Genomic DNA, 18,708 nt, shown 5'->3' on the forward strand with positions numbered 1-18,708 from the left:
GGCAGAGTGGGGTGTGATTTAATCTATCTGACCATTGTTATACTTGATTATTTAGTTCTCTCTCTCTTTTCAACCTGTTCCCTTTCCATCACCTGGTCCTGCTATCTTTGATTTCTCCCAGGAACTCTGTCCATCCCATTCCAACCCAACCCCAGCCCAGCACCACTACTCTGCAATTATACTCTCCTGCAATAATTCCAGGCTTGAATCCCTCTTGAGTAAACCCATATCTACCTTCTGTGTCTCTCTTGATATTTTCTGGACAGGCCCACAGTGGCAGCTGTTGCTCCCTTCTTGCAAACAGCAACCCCAACTGCCCCATATTGTTCTCTCCAACCTTCTGCCCCAGCATGCTTGCTGGTGGGATAACAAATCTTCTTTCTGTCCTCATCCTACCTGTTACTGCAGCCAGCAGATCAATCACTGGCCCTCTTCACATATCCCTACCGAATGTCTGCATTCTCACACACAAAGCCCTTGCCAAACACAACCTGATTGTGGATGATTGTGTTGACATCTTGGCTTTGACTGAAGCTATATTTTCCACCACTCGCCCCTACCAAACTCCTTCAGTGGTGGTATAGGCCTCATCACCAAGTCACAACTTGGACTTTTCTCCTGTCCCCCTTCACCTTCTTTTCCTTCAAGTATCATATTAAACTCTGCTATCCATATTCACAGTCACCTCCTAGACCATCTCCCTGGCCTCTCTACTCACATGGTCAATCATTGACAAGGCCATCATCGAGCACTTCCTTGTATCGTCACCATCCCATATTCTACTACCCTGCTTCAGCCCTCCTTTCTGTATCCTTCCCTGGGTTAACAAATTTTATTACCCCTTCTCCCCGCCCCAGGCTTCTTACAGCCTCACGACCTCCCAACTGCCTAGCCATTGGCTGTTTCCGGCCAACCTTGGGTGCCCTCCAAAGAGATACCCTTGGCCCCTCCTCTTCCGCATCTACATGATGCCCCGTGGTGACATAATCCATAGGCAAAGGGTCAGATTCCACATGTGCCTGATTATAGCCAGTTCTACCTGTCCAACAACTGCTCACTCCTCTACTGCCTGTATGCTGTCAGACATCTAGTCTTGTATGAGCCATAACTTCCTCTAACTAAACATTGGGAAGACAAAAGTCATTGTCCCCAGCCACAAACGCTGCATCCACTGATTCCACCTCTGTCTCAAGCTGAACTGGATTGTTGTCGTGTTGTTATCCTGTTCATCTCTCGTTCTTGCACCGTTACCTCTGCAGTTCCCCAAGGATCAGTCTTTGGCCCCCTCCTGTTCCTCATCTACATGCTGCCCCCTTGGGCAACGTCATCCAAAAACGCAACCTGAGTTTCCACATGTATGCTGATGACACCCAGCTTTACCTCACGACCACCTCTGTCAACTGGTCTACTATCTCTGATTTGTCAGATTGCTTGTCCTACATCAAAGTACTGGTTAAACAGGATATCCCTCTCAAATAAAAATTGGGAAGACCAAAGCCGTTGTATTCAGTCCCTGCCACAAGCTCCATTCCCTGGTCACCGATTCCATCCCTCTCCCTGACAACTGTCTGAGGCCGAACCAAACTGTTTACAACCTTGGTTTCATGTTTGACCCCAAGATGAGCATCCGACTACATATCAGTGCCATCGCCAAGATCGCTTACTTCCACTTCCGTGACATCAGCTGACTCCGCACCACCTCAGTTCATCTGCAGAAACCCTCATCCATGCTTTAGAGTTGATAATTTCACAGTTCCGTATTCTAACTCACAATAAGTGCCATTCATCTATCGCCCCTGTACTTGCTGACCTACATTGGCTCCTGGTCTGGCAATGCTTCAATTTTTAAAATTTTCATCCAGGCTTTGCCTTTCCCAATTTCAGTGACCTCTCTCAGCCCTACAACCCTGCAAGATTTCTTCACTCCTCCAACTCTGGCCTCTTGCACAACCCGATTTTAAACATTCCACCATCGGGGGCTATGCTCTCTGCTTTGGAATTTCCTCCCTAATCCCCTCTACCTCTTTTAACCTTAAAACCTACCTATGTCCTCATAGCTCCTTCTATGACTTGGTGTCAAATTTGTTTGCTAAACCTAATGTGGAGTACCTTGGGACTTTTACAGTTAAAGGTGCTATATAGATGCAAATTCAACCCTGAGCTGAGCTCCCAACTCCATATGCTCTCCATCAGCTCTGCATTATTGCCAGCCTGCACCCTTTCCCTAGTCCATTTGTAGCTGAAAATTTCATCTGCGCCTTTTTCTTCCTCTAATGCTTTCCTGGCTGATCTTGCATCCTCCACCATCTGTAAATTTTTGCTTATCCAAAACTCTGCCACCCAGTCCCTTTGCTGCAGAAAATCCTACTTTTCCATCACCCTTGTTCTTGTCGACCTATGTTGGCTACTCAAATTTAAAATTGTCATCCTGCTGTTTAATTCTCTCCATAGATATCCATCCCTATCTTTGCAACTGCCTCCAGCACTTACTCCTCCTGCCTGAACTCTTTATGCCTCTGACTATGGCCTCCTGTGCATCCCCATTCCCTTAGCCCCTGCCAAAAATCACGTCAGCTGCCTATGGCCCATGCTCTGAAGTTCACTTTCTGAACCCTCTGACCGGCATCTCCCTCTCCTCCTTTGAAAGCTCTCAACAAAACCCACTTCTTTCGCCAAATCTTTGATCACTGCCCTCTTGCTATCTCTTGCTTTTGCTCTGTGTCCACTTTTTTTTCTTACTGTGAGCATCTCATATGTTTTTCTGCATGTGAGACGCCATATAAATGCAAGGGTCTTTGTGATGATTGTGTGTTCTTGATGCTGTCAGTTGGTGCCTGAAATGGGATGGTGCACTGCTTATCACTAACACCTGTTGCTTTCAGGAATATTAAAAAAACAAAAATTTCAGTTAAATAGGTTGCTAATTCTGAACTGTTCATTGTATCTTGCCTTAATACTCATATTTTGTCACAGACACACATACCTGGTGAAGGGAGTGAATTGTTGTCAAATTGGGCAGTGGGACAGTGTACCAAGAAATTGTTTTAGGAGTTTGAAGACCCACTGGGTGGGCTAGTGTTCGAGTGTTCTTTATTTTTGTGATACAATTTCTGTTCGCATTTTATCATAGGAACAGGAATAGGCCACTTAACCCCATGAGCCTGTTCACAGCAGCCAGTCTGCACACAGCAAGCTCCTACCAATAGAAATGTGGTAATGACCGAATAATCTGTTTTTGTGAAGTTGATTGAAGGATAAATATTGGCCAGGACACCGGGGATAATTACAACACCAACTTTTATTTATATAGTACCTTTTAACACAATTAAAACGTCCCAAGGCACTTCACAGAAATGTTATAAACTAAAATTAGACACTTAAGCAGTCCGTGTAGAAATGCAGCAAGACCTGGACAATATCCAGGCTTGGGCTGATAAGTGGCAAGTAACATTCGTGCCACAAAAGTGCCGGGCAATGACCATCTCCAACAAGAGAGAATCTAACCATCTCCCCTTGGCATTCAATGGCATTACGATTGCTAAATCCCCCACTATCAACATCCTGCGGGTTACTATTGACCAGAAACTGAACTGGAGTAGCCATATAAATACTGTGACTACAAGAGCAGGTCAGAGGCTTGGAATTCTGTGGTGAGTAACTCATCTTCTGACTCCCCAAAGCCTGTCCACCATCTACAAGGCACAAGTCAGGAGTGTGATGGAATACTCTCCACTTACCTGGATGGGTGCAGCTGAAACAACAATTGAGAAGCTCTACACTGTCCAGGACAAAGCAGCCCGCTTGATTGGCACCCTGTTCACAACATTCACTCCCTCAACCACCGACGCACTTTGGCAGCAGTGTATACCATCTACAAGATGCACTGCAGCAATGCACTGAAGCTACTCAGGCAGCACCTTCAAAGACCCGACCTCTACCAGCTAGAAGGACAAGGGCAGCAGATGCATGGGAATGCCACCACCTGTAAGTTCTCCTCTTAAGTCACGCACCTTCCTGACTTGGAACTATATCGCCGTTCCTTCACTGTTACAGGATCAAAATCCTGGAACTCCCTCCCTGAAAGCACTGTGGGTGTACCTACCTCACATGGACTGCAGTGGTTCAAGAAGGCAGCTCACCACCACCTTCTCAAGGGCAATTACGGATTGGCAATAAATGCTGGCCTAGCAAGCGATGCCCACATCCCATGAAACAAATTAAAAAAACTGAGGCACATAAGGCGATATTCGGGCAGATGGCCAAAAGCTTGGTCAATGAGGTAGGCTTTCAGGACCCTTTCAAAGGAAGAAAAGGTAGTAGAGAGTTGGGGAGGTTTAAGGAGGGAATTCCAGAGCTTAGGGCCTTGGCAGCTGAAGTCACAGCTCAGTTATGGAGCAAAAAAAATTAGGGATACCCAAGAGGCTAGAATTTGATGAGTGCAGCTATCTTGGAGGTTTGTAGGGAGGAGATTATCGAGATAGGTAGGGATTTGAAAACGAGGATGAGAATTTTAAATCGAGGCGTTGCTTTACCAGGAGATCAGCGAGCACAGGGATGATGGGTAAACGGGACTTGGTGCGGGTAGGGACACAGGCAGCAGAGTTTTAGTTTATGAAGCATAGAATGTAGGAGGCTGGTCAGGAGAGCATTGGAATGGTCAAGTTTAGAAGGAAGAAAGGCATGAATGAGGGTTTCAGCAGCAGATGAGCTGAGGCAGGAGCAAAGTCAGGCCATGTTACGAAGGTGGAAATTGGTAGCCGTAGTGATTTGTGCAGATATGTGATCTGAAGCTCATCTCCGGGTCAGATATAAGGCCAAGTTTGCTAACAGTCTCATTTCGTCTCTGATAGATAGAGGGGTAGAATTAATAGCTTTTGGATGATGTCACTGAGGGGCAGCATGTAGATGAGAAATAGGAGGGGGCAATGATAGATCCTTGAGGGAGACCAGAGTTAATGGTGCGGAAGCAGCAAGAGAAGCCATTGCAAGTGAATCTCTGGCTACGATTAGTTAAGAATGGAACCAGGCGAATGCCGTTCCACTCAGCTGGATGGCAGCGGAGAAGCATTGGAGGAGGATGGTGTGGTCAGCCATGTCAATGCCTGCAGCCAGGTCAGGAACGACAATGATAGTTTAACTTTCTCAGAGTCACATTGGATGTAATTTGTGATTTTGATAAGAGCCACTTCGGTGCTATGGCAGAGGTGGAAAGCTGATTGCAGTGAATCAAATGTGGAGTTCTGGGAAAGATGGGCATGGATTTGTGAGGCAACAACATGTTCGAGGATTTTGGAGAGGAAGGGGGGGTTGGAGACGGGGTGATAGTTTGCAAGGACAGTAGGGTCAAGGGTTGTTTTTTTTTGAGGAGGGGGTAATGATGTCAGATTTAAAGGTGAGAGTGCAACACCTGAAGAAAGAACTGTTAACAGTATCGGTAAACAAGGGGAGCAGGAGCGGAGATTGGGTGGTCAGCGGTTCAGTGGGAATAGAGTCAAGGGAATAGGAAGTGGGTCTCATGGACCCTCCCCCGGAGAGGGTATGAAGGGCAATAGGAGAGAAACTAGAGAAAGATGCGAGTTCAGGGCCAAGGCAGGGGGCAACTTTCGAGGAATTTTGATGTGGAGGACGAATGGAAGGGAGGGAAACGGCAAGGGAGGGAAACGGCAGTGGTAGCTCATCAGATGGTCTCGATCTTAGTGACAAAGAAGTTGATAACCTCCACGTATTTGATGTTGGTGGTGAGAATGGAGGAGACAGGGAAGAGGAGTTTAAGATGACAGTTTGCAATAGAAAAAAGAAGCTGGGGATTATGCTTGCATTCCAGGCTAATCCTGGAGTAGTGAGCTGTTTTAGCATAAGGGAGAGCAGGAGATGAACTTGCTTTATGTGGTCCAGCTAGATTAGGCAGTGAATGGCTAAATCAGTTGTCCACCATATCCTTTCAAATCTGTGACCCTTGGACTTAAGGGAGCAGAGCTGAGGGCCATACTGGGATTGACCAGAGAGAGAGGAATGGTTTTATTGGGGGCAAGGGCTTCAAAGGTGGAAGTGAGGGTGTGCTCGAGCAAATCAGTAGTTGTAGAAATGTTGTGGTGAACAGAGGGCCAGAGGCTTGACAGTTGAGATTTTGAAAGTGTAGTTGTAAGTGAACTGGGGGTTAGTTTTTCCAGAGGGCTACAGAAGGAAGTAGCGTTGGGGTGGGAAGGGGGATGTGGGTGGAAAGCGATAAAAGGACGTGCCAGAGATGGCCTTATCTGTGAGTGATATGCTGGAAGTAGCGAGGTCATCTGAGATGGCACGGCCAAGGGGATGGCTGTGAATAGGTTGCAGAGTTTGCATGGCAGGAAAACTTTTAGGAGGACAAGAGGGCACTGACTCGGAGGAGAGAACGCATGTTGCTACCCTACTTCTCTTTGAAATAGTGCTGTGGGATCTTTTACATCCACCTGACAGGGCTCGGTTTAATGTTTCATCCGAAAGACAGCACCACCAACAGCGGCGCACTCCCTCAGTATTGCACTGGAGTGTTGGCCTTGATTTATGTGCTCAAGTCTTAGACTGGGACTTGAACCCTCACCTTCTGACTCAGAGTGCTAACATCTGTGCCACAGCTGACATGCTGGCTATGCTTCCTACTCTTCGACTCCCCAACCAATGGAAATAGTTTCTCTCTATCCTATCTGTTCCTCTTAATATCTTGAAAACTTCTATCAAATTGCCCCTTAACCTTCTAGGGAATACAACCCTAGTTTGTGTAATCTGTCCTTGTAATTTAATCCTTGGAGTCCAGGTATCATTCTAGTAAAGCTATGCTGCACTGTCTCCAAAGCCAATATCTCCTTGCTAAGTTGTGATTCCTAGAATTGCTCACAGTACTCCATGTGTGGTCTATTCAGGGCTTTGTATAGCTGAAGCATGACTTATAGCCCCTTGTATTCTATTGCTCTAAATATAAAGGCCAGCATTCCGTTAACCTTTTTGATTATTTTCTGTACCTGTCATGACAGGTAATCATCGATGTAACTCCTAGTCTCTTTGGACCTCTACTGTTTCTAGCTTTTCATTTAAAAGTAATCTGTTCTATCCTTTTCAGGTCCATAGTGGATGATTTCGCATTTGCCTACATTGAAATTCATTTGCCACAGTTTTGGCCATTCACTTATTCTATGAATATCTTTGTAATAGAAACATAGAAAAGTAGGAGTAGGCCATTCAGCCCTTCGAGCTTGCTCCGCCATTCAAAGCGATCATGGCTTATCATCCAAACTCAGTAACCTTTCTTCGTGTATCCCTTGATCCCATTAGCCCTATGAACTATATCTAACTCTTTCTTGAATATATTTAATGATTGGCCTCAACTGCTTTCCATGGCAGAGAATTCCACAGGTACACCACTCTCTGGGTGAAGAAATCCCTCTTGATCTCAGTCCTAAATGGCTTACTCCTTATCCTTAGATTGTGACCCCTGGTCCTGGACTCCCCCACAATTGGGAACATCCTTCCTGCATCTAGTCTGTTCAATCCTGTTGGAATTTTGTAGGTTTCTATGAGAGCCCCTCTCATTCTTCTAAACTCTAGCAAATACAAGCCTAATTGACCCAATCTTTCCTCATAGGTCAGTCCTGCCATTCCAGCAATCAGTCTGGTGAACCTTCGCTGCACTCCCTCCATAGCAAGAACATTCTTCCTCAGATAAGGAAGCCAAAACTGCACACAATACTCCAGATGTGGTCTCACATCTCATATGAGGGGAGGCGGTGGCGTAGTGGTATTATCACTGGACTAGTAACCCTGAGACCCAGGGTATTGATCTGGAGACATAGGTTCGAATCCCACCATAGCAGAAGGTGGAATTTGAATTTAATTAATAAATTTGGAATTAAAAGCTAGTCTAATGATGGCCATGAAACCATTGTCGATTGTTGTAAAAACCCATCTGGTTCACTAATGTCCTTTAGGGAAGGAAATCTGCTGTCCTTACCTATTCTGGACTACATGTGACTCCAGACCCACAGCAGTGTGGTTAACTCTTACATGCCCTCTGAAATGGCCTAGCAAGCCACTCAGTTGTACCTAACCGCTACGAAATCAATAAAAAGGAATAAAACCGGACGGACCACCCGGCATCGACCAACGGCAAACCCAGCCCTGTCGACCCTGCAAAGTCCTCCTTACTAACATCTGGGGGCTTGTGCCAAAGCTGGGAGAGCTGTCCCACAGACTAGTCAAGCAACAGCCTGACATAGTCATGCTCACGGAATCATACCTTACAGACAATGTCCCAGACACTGCAATCACTATCCCTGGGTACCTCCTGTCCCACCAACAGGACAGACCCAGCAGAGGTAACGGCACAGTGGTCTACAGTAGGCAGGGAGTTGCCCTGGGAGTCCTCAACATTGACTCCGGGCCCCATGAAGTCTCATGGCATCTGGTCAAACGTGGGCAAGGTAACCTCCTACTGATTGCCACCTACCACCCTCCCTCAGCTGATGAGTCAGTATTCCTCCATGTTGAACGCCACTTGGAGGAAACACTGAGGGTGGCAAGGGCACAAAATGTACTCTGGGTGAGGGACTTCAATGTCCATCACCAAGAGTGGCTCGGTAGCACCACTACTGACCGAGCTGGCCGAATACTAAAGGACATAGCTGCTAGACTGGATTTGCGGCAGGTGGTTGGGGAACCAACACGAGGGTAAAACATACTTGACCTCGTCCTCGCCTGCTGCAGATGCTTCTGTCCATGACAGTATTGGTAGGAGTGACCACTGTACAGTCCTTGTGGAGACAAAATCCTGCCTTCCATGATACCATCCATCATGTTGTGTGGCACTATCACCGTGCTAAATGGGATAGATTTGAACAGATCTAGCAATGCAAAACTGGGCATCCATGAGGTGCTGTGGACCATCAGCAGCAGCAGAATTGTACTCAACCACAATCTGTAACCTCATGGCCCGGCATATCCCCCACTCTACCATTACCATCAAGCCAGGAGACCAACCCTGGTTCACTGAAGAGTGCAGGAGGGCATGCCAGGAGCAGCACCAGGCATACCACAAAATGAGGTGTCAACCTGGTGAAGCTACAACCCAGGACTACTTGCATGCCAAACTGCATAAGCAGCATGCAATATACAGAGGTAAGCGATCCCATAACCAACGGATCAGATCTAAGCTCTGCAGTCCTTCCACATCCAGTCGTGAATGGTGGTGGACAATTAAACAACTAACTGGAGGAGGTGGCTCCACAAATATCCCCATCCTCAATGATGGGGGAGCCCAGCACATCAGTGCGAAAGATAAGGCTGAAGCATTTGCAACAATCTTCAGCCAGAAGTGCTGAGTTGATGATCCATCTCGGCCATCTCCTGAAGTTCCCAGCATTACAGATGCCAGACCTCAGCCAAGTAGATTCACTCCGCGTGATATCAAGAAACGACTGAAGGCACTGGATACTGCAAAGGCTATGGGTCCTGACAATATTCCTGCAATAGTACTGAAGACCTGTGCTCCAGAACTTGCTGCACCCCTAACCAAGCTGTTCCAGTATAGCTACAACATTGGCATCTACCTGGCAATGTGGAAAATTGCCCAGTTGTGTCCTGTACACAAAAAGCAGGACAAGTCCAATCCGGCCAATTACTGCCCCATCAGTCTACTCTCAATCATAGTAAAGTGATGGAAGGTGTCATCAACAGTGCCATCAAGCAGCACTTGCTTAGCAATTGGGCGGCACAGTGGTGCAGTGGTTAGCACCGCAGCCTCACAGCACCAGCGATTCTGGGTACTGCCTGTGTGGAGTTTGCAAGTTCTCCCTGTGACCGCGTGGGTTTCCACCGGGTGCTCCGGTTTCCTCCCACAGCCAAAGACGTGCAGGTTGATAGGTAAATTGGCCATTGTAAATTGCCCCTAGTGTATGTTGGTGGTAGAGGAATTGAGGGAAGGTGGGGATGTGGTGGGAATATGGGATTAATGTCTCTTCTTCTTTGGCCTCCTTATCTCGAGAGACAATGGGTAAGGACCTGGAGGTGGTCATTGGTGTGTGGAGCAGCGCCTGGAGTGGCTATAAACGCCAATTCTAGAGTGACAGGCTCTTCCACAGGTGTTGCAGAAAAATTTGTTTCTCGGGGCTGTTACACAGTTGGCTCTCCCCTTGCGCCTCTGTCTTTTTTCCTGCCAACTGCTAAGTCTCTTCGACTCGCCACACTTTAGCCCCGCCTTTATGGCTGCCCGCCAGCTCTGGCGAACGCTGGCAACTGATTCCCATGACTTGTGATCAATGTCACAGGACTTCATGTCGCGTTTGCAGACATCTTTAAAGCGGACACATGGACGGCCGGTGGGTCTGTTACCAGTGGAGTGCTCGCTGTACAATGTGCCTTTGGGGATCCTGCCATCTTCCGTGCGGCTCACATGGCCAAGCCATCTCAAGCGCCGCTGACTCAGTCGTGTGTACAAGCTGGGGATGTTGGCCGCCTCGAGGACTTCTGTGTTGGAGATACGGTCCTGCCACCTGATGCCAAGTATTCTCCGGAGGCAGCGAAGATGGAATGAATTGAGACGTCGCTCTTGGCTGACATACGTTGTCCAGGCCTCGCTGCCATAGAGCAAGGTACTGAGGACACAGGCTTGATACACTCGGACCTTTGTGTTCCGTGTCAGTGCGCCATTTTCCCACACTCTCTTGGCCAGTCTGGACATAGCAGTGGAAGCCTTTCCCATGCACTTGTTGATTTCTGCATCTAGAGACAGGTTACTGGTGATAGTTGAGCCCAGGTAGGTGAACTCATGAACCACTTCCAGAGCGTGGTCGCCAATATTGATGGATGGAGCATTTCTGAAGTCCTGCCCCATGATGTTCGTTTTCTTGAGGCTGATGGTTAGGCCAAATTCATTGCAGGCAGCCACAAACCTGTCGGTAAGACTCTGCAGGCACTCTTCAATGTGAGATGTTAAAGCAGCATTGTCAGCAAAGAGGAGTTCCCTGATGAGGACTTTCCGTACTTTGGACTTTGCTCTTAGACGGGCAAGGTTGAACAACCTGCCCCCTGATCTTGTGTGGAGGAAAATTCCTTCTTCAGAAGACTTGAACGCATGTGAAAGTAGCAGGGAGAAGAAGATCCCAAAAAGGGATTAATGTAGGATTAGTATAAATGGGTGGTTGATGGTCCGCACAGGCTTGGTGGGCCGAAGAGCCTGTTTCAGTGCTGTATCTCTGAATGAAATAACCTGCTCATTGATGCTCAGTTTGGGTTCCGCCAGGGCCGCTCAGTTCCTGACCTCATTACAGCCTTGGTTCAAGCATAGACAAAAGGGCTGAACACAAGAGGTGAGGTGAGAGTGACTGCCCTTGACATCAAGGCAGCATTTGACCGAGTATGGCATCAAGGAGCCCTCGCAAAACTGGAGTCAATGGGAAACAGAGGGAAAACTTTCTGCTGGTTGGAGTCATACCTAATGCAAAGGAAGATGGCTGTTGTTGTTGGAGGTCAGTCATCTGAGTTCCAGGACATCACTGCAGGAGTTCCTCAGGGTAGTGTCCTAGGCCCAACCATCTTCAGCTCCTTCATCAATGACCTTCCTTCAATCATAAGGTCAGAAGTGGGGATGTTCGCTAATGATTGCACAGTGTTCAGCACCATTCGCGACTGCTCAAATACTGAAGCGGTCCGTGTAGAAATGCAGCAAGACCTGGACAATATCCAGGCTTGGGCTGATAAGTGGCAAGTAACATTTGCGCTACACAGGTGCCAGGCAATGACCATCTCCAACAAGAGAGAATATAACCATCTCCCCATGACATTCAATGGCATTACCATCGCTGAATCCCCCACTATCAACATCCTAGGGGCTACCATTGACCAGAAACTGAACTGGAAGGTGTCATCAACAGTGCCATCAAGCAGCACTTGCTTAGCAATTGGGCGGCACAGTGGTGCAGTGGTTAGCACCGCTGCCTCACAGTTCCAGCGACCCGGGTTCGGTTCTGGGTACTGCCTGTGCGGAGTTTGCAAGTTCTCCCTGTGACCGCGTGGGCTTCTACCGGGTGCTCCGGTTTCCTCCCACAGCCAAAGACTTGCAGGTGATAGATAAATTGGCCATTGTAAATTGCGCCAAGTGTAGGTAGGTGGTAGGAGAATGGTGGGGATGTGGTAGGGAATATGGGATTAATGTAGGATTAGTATAAATGGGTGGTTGTTGGTCAGCACAGACTCTTTGGGCTGAAGGGCCTGTTTCAGTGCTGTATCTCTCTATGACTCTATAGACTCAGATAATTTCTTGACAACAGATGCTCGGCTAACTGATCTATAATTCCCTGTTTTCGCTCTGTCACTTTTCTCAAATAGCAGAGTGATATATACAATTTTCCATTCTCAAGGAATGGTTCCTGAATTGAGAGAACTTTGGAAAATTATAGTTAGGGCAACTTCAATGTTCTCACCTATTTGTTTTAAAACCTAGGGGTGGAGACCATCTGGTCATGGCAATTTGCCACTCTCTGGTGTCATTATTTTCTTCATAACTGTTATTTTGCTTACATTAATTTTGATAAGTCCCTGTCCCTGATGCAACATTAGTTTGTTTGGGATGTCTGCATGCTGACTTTTTCCTGTACTTTAAATGCTGACGCAATGTAGTTATTCAGTATATCTATCTTTTCATTTTCATTGACTACATCACCGATATCAGTTTTCAAGGGGACCCCCATTGTTCCTGACCACCTTTTTGTCTAATATGGAACATAGAACAGGACAGCACAGTACAGGCCCTTCGGCCCACGATGTTGTGCCGAACCTTTAACCTACTCTAAGATCAAACTACCTACATACCCTTCATTCTACAATCATCCATGTACCTATCCAAGAGTCACTTAAATGCCCCTAATGTATCTGCATCTACTACCACCGCTGGCAGCGCATTCCACGCACCCACCACTCTCTGTGTAAAGAACCTACCTCTGACATCTCCCCCAAACCTTCCTCCAATCACCTTAAAATTATGCCCCCTGGTGATAGCCCTTTCCGCCCTGGGAAAAAGTCTCTGGCTATCCACTCTATCTATGCCTCTCATCATCTTGTCCCCCTCTATCAAGTCACCTCTCATCCTTCTTCGCTCCAATGAGAAAAGCCCAAGCTCCCTCAACCCTTCTTTGTAAGACATGCCCTCCAGTCCAGGCAGCATCCTGGTAAATCTCCTCTGTACCCTCTCTAATGCTTCCACATCCTTCCTATAATGAGGCGACCAGAACTGAACACAATATTCCAAGTGTGGTCTAACCAGGGCTTTATAGAGCTGCAGCATAACCTCGCGGCTCTTAAACTCAATCCCCCTGTTAATGAAAGCCAACACACCATACGCCTTCTTAACAACCCTATCAACTTGGGTGGCAACTTTGAGCGATCTATGGACATGGACCCCAAGATCCCTCTGTTTCTCCACACGACCAAGAATCCTGTGTTTAAGCCTGTATTCTGCATTCAAATTCAACCTTCCAAAATGAATCACTTCACACTTTTCCAGGTTGAACTCCATCTGCCACTTCTCAGCCCAGCTCTGCATTCTGTCAATGTCTCGTTGCAACCTACAACAGCCTTCCACACTATCCACAACTCCAGCAACCTTCGTGTCATCTGCAAATTTGCTAACCCAGCCTTCCACTTCCTCATCCAAGTCATTTATAAAAATCACAAAGAGCAGAGGTCCCAGAACAGATCCCTGCGGAACACCACTGGTCACCGAGCACCAGGCTGAATACTTTCCATCTACTACCACCCTCTGTCTTCTATGGGCCAGCCAATTTTGTATCCAGACTGCCACATTTCCCTGTATCCCATGCCTCCTTACTTTCTGAATGAGCCTACCAAGGGAAACCTTAACAAACGCCTTGCTAAAATCCATATACACCATATCCACTGCTCTTCCTTAATCAATGTGTTTTGTCACATCTTCAAAGAATTCAATAAGGCTTGTGAGGCATGACCTGCCCCTCACAAAGCCATGCTGACTGTCTCTAATCAAACCATGCTTTTCCAAATAATCATAAATCCTGTCTCTCAGAATCCTCTCCAGTAATTTGCCCACTACCGACGTAAGACTGACTGGTCTATAATTCCCAGGGTTATCCCTATTCCCTTTCTTGAACAAGGGAATAACATTTGCCACCCTCCAATCATCTGGTACTACTCCAGTGGACAGTGAGGACGCAAAGATCATCGCCAAAGGCGCGGCAATCTCTTCCCTCGCTTCCCGTAATATCCTTGGGTATATCCCGTGTGGCCCCAGGGACTTATCTGGCCTCATGTCTGTCAAAATTTCCAGCACATCCTCCCTCTTAACATCAGCCTGTTCGAGCATATCAGCCTGTTCCACGCTGTCCTCACAAACGACCAGGTCCCTCTCACTTGTGAATACTGAAGCAAAGTATTCATTTAGGACCTCCCCTACCACCTCCGACTCCAGGCACAAGTTCCCTCCACTATCCCTGATCGGCCCTACCCTCACTCTGGCCATCCTCTTGTTCCTCACATAAGTGTAGAACGCCTTGGGATTTTCCTTAATCCTACCCGCCAAGACTTTTTCATATCCCCTTCCAGCTCTCCTAAGTCCATTCTTCAGTTCCTTCCTGGCTACCTTGTAACCCTCTAGAGCCCTGTCTGATCCTTGCTTCCTCAACTTTAAGTAAGCTTCCTTCTTCCTCTTGACTAGCTGTTCCACATCTCTTGTCATCCAAGGTTCCTTCACCCTACCATCCCTTCCTTGACTCATCTGGACAAACCTATCCAGCAGTCGCAGCAAGTGCTCCCTAAACAACCTCCACATTTCTGTCGTGCATTTCCCTGAGAACATCTGTTCCCAATTTATGCTCCCCAGTTCCTGCCTAATAGCATTGTAATTCCCCCTCCCCCAATTAAATATTTTCCCATCCTGTCTGCTCCTGTCCCTCTCCGTGACTATAGTAAAGGTCAGGGAGTTGTGATCACTATCACCGAAATGCTCTCCCACCGAGAGATCTGCCACCTGGCCTGGTTCGTTGCCAAGCACCAAATACGACATAGCCTCCCCTCTAGTCGGCCTATCTACATATTGAGTCAGGAAACCTTCCTGGACACACCTGACAAAAACTGCTCCATCCAAACTATTTGCACTAAGGAGGTTCCAATCAATATTAGGGAAGTTGAAGTCACCCATGACAACAACCCTGTTACTTCTGCACCTTTCCAAAATCTGCCTCCCAATCTGTTCCTCCGTGTCTCTGTTGCTATTGGGGGGTCTATAGAAAACTCCCAACAAAGTGACTGCTCCTTTCCTGTTTCTGACTTCCACCCATAATGACTCAGTAGACAAACCCTCCTCGACAACTTCCCTTTCTGTAGCTGTGATACTATCCCTGATTAACAATGCCACTCCCCCACCTCTTTTACCTCCCTCCCTATTCCTTTTGAAACATCTAAAGCCCAGAACATTCAACATCCATTCTTGCCCCTGTGATATCCAAGTCTCCATAATGGCCACAACATCGTAGCTCCAAGTACTGATCCATGCTCTAAGTTCATCACCCTTATTCCTGACACTTCTTACGTTAAAATAGACACACTTCAACCCATCATACTGGCTGCAACTTTGCCCTGTCAACTGTCTAACCTTCCTCACAGACACTCTGCACTCTGTATCTGCCTGTTCAACAGCTACCCCATCCACTGATCCGTAGCTCCGGTTCCCATCCCCCTGCCAAACTAGTTTAAACCCTCCCGAAGAGCTCTAGCAAACCTCCCGCCCAGGATATTGGTGCCCCTCCAGTTCAGATGCAACACGTCCTTCTTGTACAGGTCCCACCTTCCCCAGAAGGTATCCCAATGATCCACATATCTGAAGCCCTCCCTCCTCCACCAGCTCTGTAGCCACGTGTTCAGCTGCACTCGCTCTCTGTTTCTCGTCTCACTAGCACGTGGCACCGGTATCAATCCTGAGATTACTATTCTGCTCGTCCTGCCTTTTAGCTTCCAACCTATTTATATTAATTAACCCCCATTAATTATATATTTTATATATATATTATATATTAATTATATATTTTTTGGTTTTGATATCCATTGCAAGTTTTTTTTTCATATTCCCATTTTGTGGCTCTTAGTATCTGTTTTGCCATCTTTTCTGTTCTTTCTATCCTGCCCGTTCGCCAGGATTTGTGCTTTTTCTTTGCATTTTTTATGCTTTTTCTTTTGGTTTTATTTTGTCTCTTTAGCTTTCATCTCTGTCTGTCTTTTCTGGCAAGTAGAACTCTTGCTCCTTCAGGCTATAAGCTGGTTCTGCATTACAGTTTCTTTTTGAACACTTCCCACTGGTCTTCTGTCATTTTGCCATGAACAGAGTTGCCCAGTTTACTGTGACCAGTCTCTATCTCTTTGCATTGAAGTCAGCTTCCCTAAATCTAAAATCTTCGTAGCTGTTTTATGTTTCACCCTTTTAAACACTGTGTTCAGCTGGATCATATTATGATTGCTATTAGATAAAAGTTCATGCACAGTTAGGCTGTTACCTAAATCTGACTCATTATGCATTACTAAATCTAATATGACCTCCCCCCCTTGTTAGTTATTGGAGATATAATTTCAGAAAACTATCCCGGACACACTCAAGAAATTCACAATCTTTCTGACGTGCTTGTCTGCTTTCCCAATATATATGAAAGTTAAAATTCCCCATTAAATTAACTCTGCCTTTGCTACATGCTATTTTCTGCTGCTTCCAGAAAATCTATGCATAACTCCCACGACAGTCTTAAATCCTCTTCTGTTTCTTAATTCTGTCCATAAAGTCTCCACTGCCTGCTTAACTCTTGGTATATCCTCTCTTATTATTGAAGTGATTTCATCCTTCATCACTGAGCCTACTCCTCCACCCCTACCATTTTTCCTATCTTTCCTGTCGACCTTATGACCTGAATATTTACTTCTCAGTCCTGCTGGTCTTGCAGCCATGTGTCAGTTATGTTACCATGTCACACACTCCAAGTTGAATTTGCGCCTGTAATGTATTCAATTTGTTCCTTATACACTACACATTTGTATAAGGAGAGATTAATTGGGCTACACACTGTAACCAGTCCTTTTGCTCTAATGTTTTATTCACATCTTTCTTATTTCTTTCTCCTGGCTTAATTATTTTACGCCTTTTAGTTTTCCCTTTAGCTGTGATCGCTAGAGCACTATTTCTGACCGTTACTCCACTCTTTTCCCTTTTGTTTGTTTTCAAACTATTATTTGTACCACCTTTTCTTTCTCACCCAACCCTCTACTTGCTGGCTTAACGTCCTTGTAACCACCTTATTTATCCTTTCTGCTAGAACCCTGGTTCCAGCCAGGTTCAGGTGGAGCCCATCCCAATGGTACAGTTCCTTTCTGTCCCAATGTTGGTGCTTGTGTTCCATGAAATGAAACCCCTCCTTTCCCACATCATTCCTTCAGTCACGTGTTCACCTCCCTAATCTGCTTATCCCTTGGCCAATTTGCACAAGACTTAGGTAGTAACCCTTGAGGTCCTGTTCTTTAATTTAGCTCCTAGTTCCTGGTACTTGCAAACAGGACCTACGCTTGCCAACTCTTTCCTATGCTTTCCAATGTTTTTGGTTCCAATGTGTACTATGGCAACTGGCTCCTCCTCTTCTCACTTCAAGTTCTTCAGAAATATCAATTTGTATCAGGCGAGTTGAACCCATTCCATTTTTTCTGTATTTTTAACTACGTGAGCAATAAAACACTTTATGATTCAAACCAAAGCTCACTCCATCAAATATTACCTCACATCATCTTCAAAGATGTTGAAACGGATCATGTCTATAGCACATAGAAATTCAGTCCAGATCAAAAGGAAGCTTTGTTTTTATAGTCCCAGGTCCTGCTTCCAAACAGGTTGATGCAGGATACTGAACTTCCATAATGATCAGATAGCTAAGGGAACAAGTGCCACCACTGGGCCTGAGTCTCTGGCAGCTGCAAATTTGTAACCATGGATCTCAGAACCATTAATGGTGGTGTGTCTGAACAAAGTGCTGTAGCTTTAAGATGAAAATTAGTTTGGTTAATCTAAATGCTTCTCAATGGCTATTTTTTATAAAAAGACACTTTTATTAGTTTAGATTCATCGAATGATCGCTGTACATTCCTGTCTGAGGAAATTTTCAAAAAAGAGGAGGAGCTGAGACAGATGGAAGAGGAGCACAGTAAATGCAAAGCAGACATAAAAAAGGTACAGAATGAAAACTGGGCACAGCAGTGTCTTCCTTCCTCCATCATTGTATTAAATGCCTGAATTATTTAGTTGGTAAAAATAAATCTTTTGCCTTTGTGCCGTATAATTCCCCCATTTATATTTCTTTGCTTGTCAAGAACCACTGCAGAAAGTGTTCCAAATGTCATTGCTGCTGTCATTGCTGTCATTTCACTGTTGCATCCACTGAGAACGCCCCATCCCATTGATGTTGGGCACGCTTTATCCTGCTACTGCTTTGAAAATACTTAATGCAAGTTACAATAAAAGTTTTGGTGTCGAGTTTTTGGTTAAGTGACTTAAAAATATGTGGCTTTGTATTGGCTCAAGTTCCAAATACAAAGTGGCCCTTCTCTGATACCATACACAACCCACACCCCGCCCGCAATTTTTATTCCTTTTGCTTCTGAAAGCACCGACACTTGGCTTTGGCGTGA

At 46.1% G+C, this 18,708-nt stretch overlaps 1 protein-coding gene across 7 annotated transcripts in view; it reads left to right on the forward strand.

Moving 5' to 3' along the window:
• cep63 (centrosomal protein 63) overlaps positions 1-18,708 on the forward strand; it is a 151,445-nt gene that overhangs the window by 75,440 nt on the left and 57,297 nt on the right. For all 7 annotated transcript variants that reach the window (XM_068041341.1, XM_068041344.1, XM_068041346.1 and 4 more), the window contains one exon: positions 18,136-18,250. In XM_068041341.1, coding sequence (XP_067897442.1) covers positions 18,136-18,250 — 115 coding nt within the window. The remainder of the gene's footprint in view (positions 1-18,135; positions 18,251-18,708) is intronic.

Source organism: Heterodontus francisci, chromosome 11 (assembly GCF_036365525.1).
Source record: "Heterodontus francisci isolate sHetFra1 chromosome 11, sHetFra1.hap1, whole genome shotgun sequence".
Classification (NCBI taxonomy): domain Eukaryota; kingdom Metazoa; phylum Chordata; class Chondrichthyes; order Heterodontiformes; family Heterodontidae; genus Heterodontus; species Heterodontus francisci.